The sequence below is a fragment of the Macrobrachium rosenbergii genome, chromosome 23 (genome assembly GCF_040412425.1).
Source record: "Macrobrachium rosenbergii isolate ZJJX-2024 chromosome 23, ASM4041242v1, whole genome shotgun sequence".
Taxonomy (NCBI): Eukaryota; Metazoa; Arthropoda; class Malacostraca; order Decapoda; family Palaemonidae; genus Macrobrachium; species Macrobrachium rosenbergii.
In genome coordinates this window covers 38,046,235-38,063,241 of record NC_089763.1, presented here as the reverse complement: position 1 = coordinate 38,063,241, position 17,007 = coordinate 38,046,235, and the positions used below count along the sequence as shown (strand labels likewise).

The window sequence follows — 17,007 nt, the reverse complement described above, 5'->3', positions numbered from 1 at the left end:
AAAAGGCACCACAACAGCATAAGGCAACCTATTATACAATTTAGTTGTAGCCAAAATAACACTCAGAGCAAAGTGAACAGTATTAAACCTGATCCTATAAAACGATACCCTGCAGCAGCAGACTGTTTAGTGCTGTGAGCAGAAGCAGCTAGGTCAGGTAAAGAAGAGTGTTTATCTTTTAAAAAGAACACCACAGGAACTCCATGAAAGTTTGCTGCTATGAATCAACATCACAAAATATTTTTTTATCTTGCTTTGTATTTAACAGGTCTCTTCATATCCAATCTACCTGAAGCTTCTGTAGTTTTTCTGTTAAGAATTTTGGGAGAATGATACGTCTCAGAATCACTTGATTGAAAAAACTATAATACACAGCCTTTTCTTTTCTTTTTCTTTTTATTTATGAAAGGTGTAAATTTATTTGACAGTTTCTATTCTCACACTCTGGAAAGGTGAATTCCCCTCTTATTTTATTGAGCTATTTGCAGACTGACAGGAGTAAGCATGAAAAGGATGCCTGGTCCTGTCTATTTTATTTATTTAATTTTTTTTTTTTTTGTTACAATCAGACTCTTGTTTTCGAACAAACCAGTTTTGTGCTGGCACGGGCTCTTGCTCAAGTTTAATGACACTCCATGATCTAACCTTCACTCAAGATACGTAACAGAATATGATATATTAGTTACTTAAGCTAATTATCAAAGAAGCATTTAGAGAATATATAAAAAAACAGACGTTAGGAAATATGGTCAATACAGTAAACTGCGATCGCTGAAAGTAGCACCAGCTGACTGCAAATCAGCGATACTTCGGTGCGTTCCGTACAACCCTTTCACCCACTTCGCAGAGGGAGTTACACACCAAATCCACTGGCAGCAAGATTTGCCACACATCTTGCGCGTGCATAATTACAGTTCACTTTGTCGCGCCATGCCGCGTTAGATGCTCCTGAACGGACACGCCGATAAAAACAAATAACGACGAGCGCGTCCATTGGGAACAAGTTCCTTGACCTCCTTGCGAAGTGTCTCCCCTAGACCGGCCTCGAAGTCGTCCCCTCGAAGTTATCATCGTCAACATGGCCTATTTCACTTCGAGAAATGTCGTCTCCCGGCTGATTGCGTCGTCGTTGCGAGCCCGATTCTACAGCACCCCGCTAAATAAGGTGACTGGCGTCTCCCGGCTGGTGCTGTTGTTCCGGAAATGTTGTTTTCCAGTGTGGAGGTGGATTTCCCCATCCGGTGTTGACAGGGGTTGTTTGGCCAGGGCTCAGCTCCGTCTATAGGCCTAGTCGCGACGGGCCGAAGGGGTTTGTTGTTTTGTCAGTGTTCGCGCGAGTGTTGTTCGGTTTTTTATTTATAATGCTGTGCGGCGTTAATGAAACAATAGTAGGCCTTTGTGGGGGAGAATGATTTAGCTTCGCTGAACTGGGAGGCCTTAGGCCCAGTGGCCTTTTTGGAATCTCCGAGTGTAGGCCTATTGGTGACGGGGCGAATAATCAGATGTCTTACGTATTTACACGCAAGCGTTTTGCTATTAATTATAATACGGTTCATAACTAATAAAGCGCTTGCATAATAGGCTTGGCTAGGTTAGCCATGTAGGCCTAAGTGCCTACAGACAGCCTAGGCTTATTTTTGACGAGACAGCTGGCATAATGTTTTGTTAATAACCTCGCAAGCGGTTTGTGTTTCATTATAAAATGGTGTATAAATGATAAAACAGTTGAATATTATGGAGGAAATTATTTGGCTCAGACTCGGTAGACTTAAGTGGCTTTTTACTCTTCAGGTGAACCTAGGCCTAGGCCTACCCTGGCTAGGCATAGTGACTAGACTCGGACTAAAGTGTGCATATGGTATTTTATAATAATATATATATTTGATAATAAGTAAATATAGCAACAGCTCTTCATGGACTAGGCCTATTACCCAGGAAATTGATCTTTCCTATACTTTTAGTGTTGCCGATGAAGGAGGTGGCGATGTTTATCATCAATCAATTATTATTAACCTCGTATCTCTACCCAACGTGCTTGGGGACCCTTCGGGAACGCGGGGTTTTGGGTGGGCGGGTGAAACCTTTGGGAGAAAGACCGAAATGCCGTGTTGTTATGGGAATCATTAGGGAGCCATACGTTCAAGAAGGGATTGGCTAAGGAAACCTCTCTTAAAATGAACTGTATTAACCTAACGTTACCCTAACCTAACCTAACCTGGAAGGCCGTGCTACTTAGCCGTGGGGCTCCGCCCACCAGACCCCCAGGTGAAGGGAACTCTACTTTTTACCAAAAGCTCCCCTATAACACTGCCCATGTGCAATAGCATTCCAAAAATGGCCGGCATATAATAATGTATCACTTCTAGGGTAATTCTATATTGGCTCCGTGCCTGTTTTTTCCTTTTCAACTGGTTTTTTCTACACTTTTAGGGGTTCTGATACTGGCGGTGCATCTGTTTGTTGTCGGCCAAATGGAATGTCCCTTCTCCGTGTTTAGTACTGGGGCGGGGTGGGGGGAATTGGGTACCCATACGTTAACAAGTTATTGCAGTTGCTGGACGGGATATGAACCGTTCGAAACAGACGTACCCGTGCTCTGTCTTGTGAAGGTCGCGTTTGGAAACCCCTTGTTGGATGGACTTCAGGGGTTAATTACAGGTTAATTAGACTCGAGCGCCAAAAATTAGAGGTAAATTCATAATTAGCAACCAAAAAACTGTAGAAAAAGTTAAGTTAAAAGGCAGTCGCTGCCGCGGAGCTACTATATAGTTCTACCATTTCTAGGTTAATTACAGTCGACTGCCAAAAAAATAATGGTAAATTCTTGGTAAGCAACCAAAATACTATATTAGAAGTCAGTTTCCAAGGTAATACCCCATGCGGAGCTCTTCTATAGTTCTCCCCATAAAACACTAGAGGCAGTTGTGGAGAGAACGATTCGCATAGCTGTGCTAGTCATGTAGGCCTAAAGTGTTCCTTTTCATTGATAGTGAACCTAGGCCTACCATAGCTAGACCTAGTGGTTTGACTCTTTAAACTGACACAAGCATTTGGTGTTTTTTATAATACAGTATATAACTAAGAAAAACTAATAGGCTATCGTGGAGAAAGTTATTCGGCTTGGCTACGCAAGTCTAGTTGGCCTAAGTTTCCCTTTCCACTTCAGGAAAACCTAGGCCTACCCTAGCTAGAACTTGTGATTTGACACATTAAGCTAATGATGGTAAATAGCAACAAACCAATTTATTAAGAACTTAAAATTTTGGAAGCTGATTGTAAATAGCAATAAACCAATTTATTAAGAAGTTAAAATTTTGGAAGCTGATTGTAGTTGAGTATAGCACAGAAGTGTATTTTTTCAAGATTTTAATGTTGATTTGATGAATTTGACATGATGATAGTAAAAAATGCAGTGTAAGTACAGTCATACCTTTTGCATTCGCATTTCTGGATTTTGCTGCTTCACAGATTTGTGAAACTTTCATAGGAGCCTAACTAATTTGCATCTGCAATTTTGTCACAGATCTATGTACATTGTGTACATGTTTTCTTTATTTTATTGAATTGTACCTTCGTTATATGACTTCTGTGACATATGAAGTTTACCTAGTTTACCTTCCTGACAGTGACAAAGAGAATGTCAGTCGTTAAGTTTACAGTCCCGTTCGTTACTTGGTTTTACCTTACTGTGAGTGAAAAAGAAAATACCAGCCAGTGAATCAATATAGGGGTAACATTAATATACCATACTGCAAATATGCTAGAGTGGCAAATACCCATTAGGCAATAATGTACTGTTTTTTTTTTTAAGGGTAATGTATTAAGTTAACTTTTAAATGAAATTAAAGTGCTGTGGGAGCATGAAATGGGTCATATTTAGGTTTTAAACTCTAGAAATAAGCATTCATTTGCATTTTTAGTGATTCGTACCAAACTTTCGCCATTCCTCCTGTTCCGCGACGGGTTCTGGAACCTAACCTTGTGAATGTTCAAGGTGTTACTGTACTTAGAGTTGTGCATGTTAGGATATTTCTGGAGCAAATGCATAGTAAGTAATCAGGGCTACTGTAGGCTTAGTAGGCATTTAAGAGGGAATATAACCTAACCAGATATACTTTTACCTCACCTAACCTCGGATGCTGTGTCAATTTGTGACCCATGTGCATTCTACCCCCTACCCTAACCTGCCTCATGTAAGGAGGCAGTGCTGTCAGTGCACCTCATGCAGTGCACTGCGGGATTTCTTAAGGTTCTAGCTGCAACCCCTTTTATTCGTTTTCACTGTACCCCCGTTCAAATTCTCTTCCATCTTACTTTCCACCCTCTTCTAACAATTAATTCACAGTGCAACTGTGAGATTTTCCTCTTGTTACACTTTTCAAATCTTTTTACTGTCAGTTTCCATTTCAGCACTGAATGACCCCATAGGTCTCAGCATCTGGCCTTTGGCCTAAATTCTATATTCTATTCTGATCTATTCAAACCTGACCTATCATATGGCACCTTATCCTGACTTGACTTGTGGGGCTGAACCCCAATGTGATAAGTTCCATGGTTTCCCATTGAAAGTTAAGTCATCTTTTTTGGATGGTCAGAGAATAAATTGGGGATTAGCCCATTCCCAGTGGCGCCTGGTCTATGGGTCTTGTAGCTCCTTATATAGATGGAAATATGTGAATACAGGCAGTCCCCGGTTTACAATGGGTCTGGCTTACGACGTTCTGAGGTTACAACACTTTTCAAATATATTCATCAGAAATTATTTCCCGGTTTACAACGCATGTTCTGGGGTTACGACACGTCGTATGCCGATCCGACAGAAGAAATATGGCTCCAAAACGGCAGAATAATCAAAATTTGGATTTTTTTTTATGAGAAACTCAATAATAATGCAGTTTACATCGTTTTCCATACACCCAAAGCATTAAAAATAAGGTTTTCTTAGGATTTTTGACGATTTTCAATGATTTTTTGGTTTATGATGCGGCGGAAAAACAGAACCTGTCATAAACCAGGGACTGCTCATATATACTTCATGACGGGCTTATTTTAAGGCTATGAATTATGGTATGATATTACATTTTAAAAATACGCATTTTTTACTAGAGATGTTTTACAGCCCTAAATTAAAAAAAGACTTTTTTACTAGAGATATTTTACAGCTCTACTATATGGTCCCAGTCCAGCTGTCAACCCGTTATTAGTACAAATATCTGATTTGTTTATCACATCCATGCAGCAGGAATGCTTTCCCACCTTAATACAGTAGTATAAAGGTACATGTAAACTGATTGGGTTGGAGCTTTAAAATTAAAACCTGTTTTTGATTCAAACCCACCAGTTAACATAGTAAAATTGCCCACCTCGTAACATTACTTTTGGTACATTTTAAAAACACGGGATGACTTAGTTACCACGCTTGCCACAGGAGGCAGTGGTGCCTGTTGGGAATCATTGTCAAATTAGGAAGTTATTCTTGTGTTTTGGCAATTGTTGACTATAGGATCAGGCTGTGAAAACTCATTGGTTTGTATTAAGAAATAAATTTTATTATTAAAACTACAGTAGCACCACAACTGAAAAAATATTTTGAAGGTCTGGTTTTGTGTGGAGTAGCAAAGTTCATTAAATGACAAAGACTGTATTTGAATATTTTGTAGATAAAAATTTAACAATATACTGTACTGTACAGAAATTTATAAAAAAACATAGCAAAAACTAATAATAATGAAGCTGACAAGTACGAAGTATGCTAAGTTAGCTGGGTTTGTTAGAAACCATATCCAATTACTATTTAGTTAACAGATTTTATGCATATGTATGGTACAGAGTAGGTGGTATTCTGTGTATATATCTTGATATAAATGAAACTTTTTTTTTTTTTAGGTTGGAGTTGTTGTGGGTGTTTACAATGATGGAGAAGGAAATTCGCTAACCAAGACAGCTGCTACTATTAATGACCAATCTTCAGGCAATGTCACACGCCTGTTACAGTAGTAAGTTTTGATTATTTCCATATGTTTTGTTACGTTGGCATGTTTTGTTAATTTTAGTTAAGGCAGCATTGATAATATAGTAAAATATTTTTATACTCATTTACAGTATGCAAATTTTAGTATTACTAGCATAAGAAAAATTTCATGTCCGTAACTAGATCTGTCGCAACAGTGATTGTCTATTTGGTAATGCTAATTTTGAAGAAAATTGTTACAACACTGATGGTTACCTCAATGAAGCCTCAGTCTGCTGCTTTGTTGTATAGCTAGGTGGTCATTCTGCTTTTTTTTGTTATTGCAACTGGTCCTTCGGTATTGAAGGTGATGATAGCTTGACCACTTTGGTTCCTGTGTCAAGTGCAGCTTTTATGGTTCTTTTGCCATTCCTGCTCTTTTGATATCGGCTGCAGTCTACATTCCTACGGCTTCCTCTGTGTCTTGTTGTTGTTGCCATGCCTTCCCCTGCTCTGTCAGCTGTGACTATTATTCAGAATATGCCATCTTTTAAAGTCTCAGCCTCTTTGGACATTGTGATGTAGCCTCCATGACTTGATGACATCACTTCCCCCACAAACAGCTGCTGTATTCTATCTTCTGAACCTTTGCTACTTAAAAAAAATCTATGAAAGATCGTGAAAGCTGCCAGGATTCCTGTTCTAGACATTCCTATATTGTAGTTTAAGCCAATACCAATCATCATCGGGTCTGCTCATAGTTGTCATGGCCATCAGTCTGATGAGGCTGCTAATTCAGACTCTGTCCATGATGGTGTACCTTAACTGAGAAAGACAGCTGTACCAGCAGTTGGTTTACCTAAACTGAGAAAGAAGACAACGGGTTAGCAGTTTTTTGTAGGATAGGGTTTGTACCATAGTGAAGAGGCTTTTTTGGTGGTAATTCTTGTGCTTCTTTCTCTGTCCTTCTGTGAGCCTCCATTTATTGTGGGTTTGGTGCTTATTGCTCTTTTATGGTCCCAGCAACATTGATACCTGGAGGATCTTCAGCTGCTGGTAAACCACCTCTGATCTGTGCCAACATGAAAGCTGCTCCTGAAGCAGACACAAGCTTACAGATTCCATATAGACCCTTTATGTCTTCATGCTTGGAGGTTATTGAGTGAGGCCTTTGTTTCTGCTGCAGCCATCACCTGTTCCTGTTGACCCAGAATATCCAGCTCTGTCAGGCAAAGTGGGGCAGATTGATGTATTGGTGTAATGAGAGCTATTAATCTTCCTTATGCCTTTAATCCCATGGTTTTAGAGGTCTCAGAAGGTTTTCCTGTTCCTTCTTTTCAAAAGGTTCATTTTCCATAATGGTACCTCTTCTAGTCATTTATAGCCTCACCAGGGCTCCTTTCAAAGTGCTGCTTTAATGTTGCAGTATGTCTGGTAACATAGCATATACCAGGGATTAGTATTTAATAGGCTTGTCATTTGCTTCAGATTTTGTTGCCAAAACCCAGGCATCTGGTACTTCGGACTTTATAGCTGCCGTATTTGCCATTCCAGCCTTGGCAGCCAACAATGGAAAAGACTGATTGGTTTGGTGTGAACAAATAAGAATTTTATGAATCATATATTTCATACTAATCCATTAATCATACTGAATTGCCCACCACCCAACTTCTTGTTTTCACTGAGTCGAACTTGGATCTAATGTTTAGTGTAGAATGTGTGGAGTAAGTAGTACCCACTGTTGGGTCATATGTGCATGAATGAACAGTAATTTTGTACTGTTCTGCTTGTACTCAGAACCTCAGAAGGTATGTGTTTTTAGGGGTCATTTGGACTTTGAATGAATGGGACTAGGCTATATGATGGATGGGTTTGTGTGTGAAATATTTTTTATGCTTGAAAAACTTAACATTTTTTTCATGTCCTGCCTTTTATTTTTTAAAGTGGTTTCTAGGGTGTTGTAAACAATTGTAAGCTTAATCTATACTAGGCTGTTACAAAACCAGAGGCTAACTTAGAAACATTTGTAGCATACAGTATAAAAAAAAATTGTTAGTGAAATAGTAGAATCCACTGCAGTGTAAAGAAAGGCAGTTAAGATTTTTTTTGAAATACTGCACACCCACAAGTTTGTGTAAAATACTGCAGGAAATTTTGTATGTCATTGGTGTGTTTCTTCAGATTTTATTATGAGAATGTAACACACGCAGTTATTGAAATGAATATTGCTGCCGTGCATAATAAATTTTGATCTAAATTTGTAGACTACAGTATGCATGACCGGGACCTAGGCATGTGTATGTACATTTGTGTCACCAGTTACACAACCATCTTGTATAGTAATGGTACAATACAGTACTAGTATGTAGTAGTCATAATAAAAACCTGTGTATATATAATTTTATACTATAATATATTTTTTATAAACTCTATTCTATTTTTGTTATTTTACCAAGATTATTCTTTCTTGTTTACAGTGGAAAAGGCACACCGTAAGATTATTGTATTTTGATGTGAGGGGCAGGGGGGGCGGTTAGGGGTTGTGGGGTGAAGAGTGACATATAATGAAGTTATATTTGGAAGTTATTCATACCTAATCATATTGTGTCCTGCACCACTCCATGCTTCTTATAATGAATAAATATATGTTTGTTTTGTGTGAGATACCATGCTATGTTGAATTAGCAAGATTTTCTCTCTCTCTCTCTCTGTGGGCAACCATTTACTTGTTCCTTGGTGATTTTTTGTTGTTTTATTCAATTTATCTTCACTTTTTTTACAGTATTACGTATTTTCAAATTGTCTTAATTTGTATGAGATTGTGCAAATGTTTTCTTGTCTTTGTTTCTTGTTTCTGAACATTGTTTTTATTTCAATTTTTTTCTTGTTTCTTTAAATATAGTTTTCCTTTGTTTACTTGATTTCATATTTAAGTTTAACACCATGTAGGTAAGGTTGTTTATTGCGAATAAGTCTCTCTCGCTGTATTGCCAAGTGTTCATTCATTTTAGTATTAAGATCATTTAAAATTTGTACAGTTCAGTTTCATTGCAGATCTATTTCATGTTTTGTTTAAATGATTTTGTTTTATGTTCATGTAGGTACAGTTTATCTTTGCTAATGATATACAAGTGCTCTTGGATTTGTAGGGCCCTGTGTGATTGTGTAATCATTTTTTTTTTGTACATTCATTTCTTTTTTATTTCATTACTTTATTTTTATTTTGTCTCCTGTTTACTTCCAATAAGTGCTTGGAAGTAGATACAGGATTTGTTATTATCAGTTCTATCATTATTTTTGTGTAAAGTATGTTCCATAGTAAAAATTGTAATGCATAAAGTGTAAAAAAAATCTCCACTCCAAAGTTGCATGACTATTACCCATTTCCTTTCTTCCAATCTCCTCAGAATCACTACAGGATATTCATATTAAGCCAGTCAGCATATTTACAATACTGACCAATTTTGCCTGACTGAGCAGAGGTGGTTATTCCCTCCAACTCCAGTACCCAGAGATGTCAGTCTGTTTTTTGCTGGTTGGTTAGTTTGAAGTAAAAGAGTTGCAGAATACATTAGTTATAGTGCAGTCTGTTTTAGATTTACTTAAAAGATTCTCAAGTCCTCATTTGTCATATTGTAAATCAATTCAAGGATATTGGGTCACAAATGTAGACACTCAGAGTTTGAGATCCGTAAAATATGTATTACAGTCAAGAAGTTAAGATAATTATGGTTAGTGTAACAATTTGAACTCCAAGGCTCTACCCATTTTAAATCCTTTTGAAAATAACAGCTACTGAAGTTTCATTTTTTACAAAATCGGTATCATAGGAATACATAACACAAACTTTATCTGGAAGGGATGTCTTCGTGTTAGAGTATTGTCATCAAAATCAATAATTTGTAACTTAACATTTCATTGTAAACAGTAAGTAGAAAGGAAGCCATAAACAGGTAATATACCTTGACTCTAAAAGCAGAAGTCTAATTGCATTAGTAAACATAACTGTTAATATTACAGTATATGGCATTTGGTTTGTTGCTAGCAGATTTTGTGGTACAGTAATGAGAAAATTGCAAATTAATTCTTTCAAACATGAGAAGGACAGTGAAGTAGGGATTATGTAGCACCTACTGTTATCATTTAACATGACTTTTATTTTCACAGAATTTGAGATTAAGAGGCTATTGAGATATGTGTAGTAAAAGTTTTAAATATTCCGACTTCAAAGTGCAATTAATTTCAGTTGTAAGTCTTTTAGTTAGAAATCTTCATACAATGTAATTTAGTCAAATTGTCTGCCTTCTTTCACAAGTGTTGTCAGTTACTTTGCTTAGTTATGTGCATTTGCTGCATTTAGTTTAGGAATGAAGTGACGACCTGAAAGATACTGTATCAGTAATTTCAGTTGACTATCGTATCTTTTCTTTGAAATCTTGTAAGTCTCTTCTTGGGGAATTATGTTAGTGAGTGTTAAATTTACTATATTAATAGAGTTGAATTTAACATATACAATATCTTTCAGGTTACTCACGTCTAGGTTGTGTGTGTATTGGACGAGTTGTTGGAGACGGGGGTGGGACAGCGATGGATTAATCGTAGATTGCAGCCTTGATTAACCTAACAATATGGCATCTGGCGAAACGACGCGGTTAGATGGATCTAACCTGCGTGTACCAGGGCGTGGTGGAAAGCGCCCTCATCCTCCAGTAGTTAATGGTATCGAGTCCACTGATGAGGAAATAAACTCTGATTACCTGTGTCCTGTTTGCTTAGACTTGATTTCAGAGGCACACATGACAAAATGTGGTCACACATTTTGCCGTGCGTGTCTCGTGCGCAGTATTGAATCAAGTAAACGGTGTCCAAAGTGTAACTTTGGTGTTGACAGTGTAGATCATATATTTCCTAACCATACTGTGAACCAGCAGATATTGAAACAAAGACGCATTTCTGACCTACAAGTGGCTTTTGCAAAAAGACACAAAAGTGCAGCACTTAGTGAATTACGAAATTATTTAAGTTTTGACTCATCTTTTTTTGGGTTAAGTGATATATCCCAGATTATATCTATTTTGCAAGAAAAGAAGGACCAGCTAGAAGCAACATCACTGAGAAACAAGTATGATTTGATGAAAGACTTTCTTGCTGAGTTGCGCAAGCATAAGGAGGAACAGTTGGCAACTATCAGCAGAGAACTGAAACTGATAAATCGTGACATGTCAGGTGTGCAGACAACCCTAGAAAATCTGACTCCTTTCGGTGGAAACATGAACAATTGTGGCAGTAATGTTCCAAATTCACATGGAGTCTTCTTGAAAGAGATTCTTGATGAAGATTGCCCAAGGACATCCAATGGAACTAGGGATAATCAAGCACTCGCCAAAGTGGAGGAAGGTTTCAACGTACCCTTGTTTCAACAAAATTTTCCCGAAAGTTCAACCTTAGACTCTAAAAGGAAGCGCATGCATCTCCATTTTGATGAGTTAGTGGACCGGTATTTCAGTATGCGTGTTCCAGGTTTTAGTGATGCTGGTGTGGGTGAGGATGAAGGAAATGGTCTTGAGGAATTTGGAGAGTGCATTAGTAAGTTCACCCAGTACAGTGCCATGCGACCATTAGCCACTATAAATTACAACTGTGATATGTTTCACCAGTCCAGTAACATTGCATCTAGTATAGAATTTGATAAAGACAGTGAGTTTTTTGCTGTTGCAGGATTGACTAAAAAAATACGCATCTATGATTATGGGACAGTGATAAGGGACACGGTGGATTTACATTATCCTTGTTCAGAAATGGTGTGTCAGTCTAAGATCAGTTGTGTCAGTTGGAGCAGTTATATGAAGAACATGTTAGCCAGTAGTGATTATGATGGAACTGTGACTGTTTGGGATGCTTTCACACATCAGAGGCTTCATGTTTTCCCAGAACATGAGAAAAGATGCTGGAGTGTTGATTTTAATAAAATGGATACAAAACTTATAGCATCAGGTAGTGATGACCATAAAGTAAAATTATGGTCTTTAGACAGGGAAAGATCCTTGACATCCTTGGAAGCTAAAGCTAATGTGTGCTGTGTTCAGTTTAATCCATCCAGTAGGTATCACTTGGCTTTTGGGTCAGCTGATCATTGTGTTCATTACTATGATCTGAGAAACATGAAGGAAGCTATTAAGGTGTTCAAGGGTCACCGGAAAGCCTGTATCATATGTTAAGTTTGTGTCAAGTGAGGACATTGTTTCAGCTTCAACAGACAGTCAGTTGAAAATCTGGAATGTAAATAAATCCCACTGTGTGCGATCACTTCAAGGGCACACAAACGAAAAGAACTTTGTCGGGCTAGCGACAGATGGTGAGTATGTGGCCTGTGGCTCTGAAAATAACTCCCTCTATGTTTATTACAAAGGGCTTTCCAAGGAGTTGTTTAGCCTCAAGTTTGATCAGAGGAAATGGGTTCTTGATCCTGAGCAAAATGAGGAAGAGTCTTCATTATTTGTGTCAGCTGTCTGTTGGAGGAAAGGTTCAAACATCATTGCAGCTGGAAATAGTAAAGGGATAATCAAAATTTTGCAAATGGTGTAATATGTTTTAACATATTTGGTTAAAAGGGTATGATTGTATTGTTTTAATTTCTGTACTAAGTAATATATGCCACTCGTGTGTGATAACTGAAAGAAATTTTGTTAATACTTTTGATACTTTGCTGTAGTTATACAACTAGTATGATATACTTTTATCATTAGTTTACAAAGGTAGTGTTTAGTGAACATTCAGATATGATTGGTTCAAAAGGAAATATTTGTCTTCAAGTCCATGGTTCTTAGTCTTATTTCTGTTTCAAAAACATTTTGATATGTGAAGTATGTTATCCTGGAAACATAGTTCTTGCATACTCTTCTGTTACTGATTTTTAATATAATGTATAAAGTTTAGGGCTTTCAGTCTTCTTTTTTTTTCCTGTCTTTGCCTGAATATTCAGAAATTGTTCTTTGAAAGGAATAGAGATGAAAGATATTTGTTGCATAAACTTGAGACATGAGGTTATTAGGAAGAGGTGTAGTCCAAAAGAAACTGGAGTATAGTAACTACCTTTTTGAGGTAAAAAGTATAAATATTATTGAAATTGCTTGTAGTTCATTAGATAGTTGTAATGTACCAAATCCCTCTTTTTCCCCCCCCTCCCAAATTATGAGGCCTAGATTGTTCAGGTGTTATAGAAAGTGCAAATGTAGTTTTATCATGTGATATTCAAAAATTACTTATTTTGATTTATGAGTTCATGTCTGTATTGACTTTGTTATGGCTGTGGTGAAGATGCTGGAATTGAGTTTACTTTTTAGTTGAAAATATTAATGAATGGCATACTATCATTTATGCATTCTTATAAATGAAAATTTGTTTAAGAGATGTTTTATTAGATTTTATTTTGGTATCTAAAGACCAGTTTGTCTGAAAAGTTTGAAATATTTCTTTTTCCCTCTTTTAATTGTGATGATACAGAATGCTTTCCTTTCTATTTTTCAAGCTCTGACTGTTTTGGAGGTTTGTTGTGAATTATTTTTTATCCTTTCTAAAGCTGTCTGAAAAAACATGGAAACTTTAACTTCGGAATTTACCATATATAATAGTCTGTAATATACCATCATCATTGTGCTGTACATTGACATCAGTGCATAGTTTTTGCCACTTTTAAAGTATGATAATTTGAGATGAATGGAGAATGTTGTTTACCAACAGATGTGATATAAATTTTTTTTAGATACTTTTGGGGTGGATATAAATGATTACTTTGTAGTTCTGTAAAATATGGCTAATGGGACTCACGGACAATTTTACAAGAAGATAAGTATTTTAAAAATATGAAAATATCATCAAGGCTTTTCCAAAGTTATGTTTGGTTACATGATGCAATGAAATTTGCTGATTTGGTATTTTCAGTAACAAGATTATGAAATTTTATAAATGTGAAATTTTTTAAAAATATTTTTACTGTGAAACCAATGATTATGATAAGTTTGAAAGTCCTTTTAATATTCATATACAGTACATCATAATGCTCATAAATTGTTCAGATGTACAGCATTCAGCTTACTAGTATTGTTACACTACTTTTCATACAATGGTAATGAAGTAAAGGGACTTTACTTTTTTCACTCTGAACATAGGCTAAAATTTAAGAATTAGCAGGAGTACCTTGATCGTGATTAAAAGTTGACACAGACTGTATAAAATTAATTGTTGACAGATACAGTGAAGTATGACCTAATCATTCTTGGGCCACACAAAAGTTATCGTACTTCGTATCTTCAGAATAAACAGATGTTGTATGATACAGTCACATTTTAAGCATTTAAAAACTATGGATGGTGTTATTAGATAAAGGGCATAACTTGAGAAGCATTGTACCATAAGTATCATTTTTTAAATGAACCTTTCTTCTCCATTATGAAGCTTTTGCTTCCATGCCAGCATTAGCCAAAGCTATACAATGGAGAGATGAGTATTTAAAAAATAAATCTTCAAGTATTTCAATACTGTGGATGCCGTGTAGAGAAATGAAATACCAGAAACTTCTAAGGCATTACGACCTTATGCACTTTAACTTCATGTAAATGTGATCCTGGTAGTATTATAGTGGTACATACCAGTGCCAGATTTGATTTTCTGAACATCATTCACAGCATACTGTATTTGTATAAAGAGTGTTCTTTCAGTTGTGTACCGTTGAGTAACCACGCAGTGTTTGGTACAGTTTACTTTGTCTGATACTGTTGATTCACCTATAACTTAGTTCTTATGCCTTATAAAAATCTCTTCATTGATAGCTTAGAATATTAGTTAACCTTCCACTTCATAAGATGGAGGGACAATGGACTGTCATTTTACAGTGTAAGAGGAAAAAGTTCATTAGTTCATTTGACTGTGAACAATTAATAGATGTTCGTTACTACTCTTCAATCCTCACCCAGATTATTCAGTAGGACGCCCCAAAAAATTGAAATGTGTAAACTTGGATATATTCATGAGGAAAATTCAGATGTTTCCATCCAAAACTAGCTTTGATATGGAACAAGATATTCAGGAAAATTAGAAATTTGTTACCTTGAGGAACTGCTGAATTTCCCAAGAGTTTATTGATTGTAGAGAGTGCATTACGGAAAGAAAAAATGTTTTTTATCTCCAGATTAATTTTAGAAATGAAAAGAGCTACTGTCTAGCCCAGTTCAGAGTAAAAATGTAAAAGCATTGACACAGAATCTGAAGTAGAATTTTTCGGTGACTAAGTTTTGTGTAAAGTTTCAAAACATTGGTAATGGATTTCATAATGTAGATCAATTGATGTTACTGGGTTACTGTGTGTACAGCTTTTACCACATGAAGCATTGATAGGAGCAAAATAATTTAATCCTTAAACTGTTATTCGTAATGTTGCCTAATATTCCTTTCTTAAAGCAGTTTCTTAATAGTGGCTAAAAAGAGTCAACTGTTTTATTGTCTTCAGTGTTAATTTCTGATTAACCTCGTAATAATTGTAATTATTTGTAAGCTGTGCAAACAGATTGTTTGGACTTTGGATACTTGGCCTTAATTTTGTACTAAAGTTTTTGCTTTCTGATTTTTAAGTTTTTTTTTAAATCTGCTAGGTTATAATAGCAGCTCTGTAAAATGGTTACAAGATATAGAATGTTAACTAAAGTGCTCTTGATGTACCATTATGCGTGTTGCAGAATTGCTTTGCACTGTCTTATTTCTTGTTCATTTTATTGATTTGAAAGTAACATCATATATATATGGGCATCATGTCATGTATGATATAAGGATAATGTCTTACATGACATGTGGAGTACAATATGCACTGAAGTTTTTTGTTTTAGTGTGCCAGCTTCTCTCTCTCTTTATCTCTGATGAGGATTTTTCCTTCAAAAAACATCATGACATAGTGGAAGCAAAAAGAAGTAACATGAATTTTACCAACAGTGCAAAGAATAAGTGCTTGTGTTCATATTGAACTTGAACTGTATTCTATTATTTTTTTCATGAAGAAAAATGATGTTAATAGGATAAGTACCTTGAAATGTCGTGATTGATAAAAGCTGAATATTTTTTTATTAAGATGCAATACTTTGGTGTGGTATTTTTGTGCTTGTATGTGTATATGTACATTTAGTGTTTGTATACCTGTATTATGCAGTGAAAACAGTCATATTGTGTTTATGCTTTGTGTATATATGTATGTGCCCGGCAAGTTCCCCAAGTCGTCAGAGGTTATTTTATAAATTTCCAGTTAAATGAACAGAATTCACCAGTTAAACAAAGCTTGTGGTAACTTTCATAACAGCATCTGTCCATTTCGTGGAAGGTAAGGTTTAGTGGTCTGGGTGAATTACTTAGTAAATAATAATAGTAATAATAATAAAGAACTTCGTTTTGAATTCAGTAACTTGCTGTAAGTGGTTCCATGTACCACTCCATATCTTTACCTGTTTACTGAAAATCTGGTATTTTTATTTTTACCAGGACCTTGAAACCTGCTAAATCTAGCAAAACTACTGGTTCCTGTCTTGCATATTGAAATAGATCTTGTAATAAACTGCACATGGTATCCCCATGCTTAAATGAGAGTAATTCCATCATTCACTAATCTGGGAATCCTTTGCAAGAGGAATGAAGCCATTAATGGTACACTCCATTCAACTTTTCCTTGACCTTCTCAGGTTGGAAGCCAGTTTTTATTTATTTATTTTTTGACTGAATCAACAAAAGATTGATATAATGTCAGTTATGCAGAATACCATAGTTGTCACACCTGAGTAGTTGCAAAGCTTAGGGTAATTCCTTTTGATTTTGACTTAATTCAAGGCATGTTAGGCTTGGTGGGTCATAAAGGTCAATCCCTGCTTGGTAGATGTCCTGCAACATGGTTATTTTTGTTCTTTCTTAGTGACAACTCCATCTCTTTCTCTCTTACTGGCAGAGTCTGAGTTATGCCTTTGGTAGTTGGTGAAGTTCATCCATTGTTTTCAGGCTTCTACAACTGGGTATTTGTGGTTCTG

The 17,007-nt window shown here is 36.3% G+C and overlaps 1 protein-coding gene across 2 annotated transcripts in view; it reads left to right on the top strand.

The window, feature by feature from the left end:
• Positions 1-756: 756 nt before the first annotated feature.
• The window catches only part of LOC136851507 (cytosol aminopeptidase-like), a 40,352-nt gene continuing 24,101 nt past the window's right edge, over positions 757-17,007 (top strand). The window contains exons 1-2 of one of the 2 annotated variants that reach the window (XM_067125642.1): positions 757-1,165; positions 5,887-5,996. In XM_067125642.1, coding sequence (XP_066981743.1) covers positions 1,079-1,165; positions 5,887-5,996 — 197 coding nt within the window. In that variant the 5' untranslated portion in view covers positions 757-1,078. The remainder of the gene's footprint in view (positions 1,166-5,886; positions 5,997-17,007) is intronic. The other variant, XM_067125643.1, reaches the window with a different exon arrangement.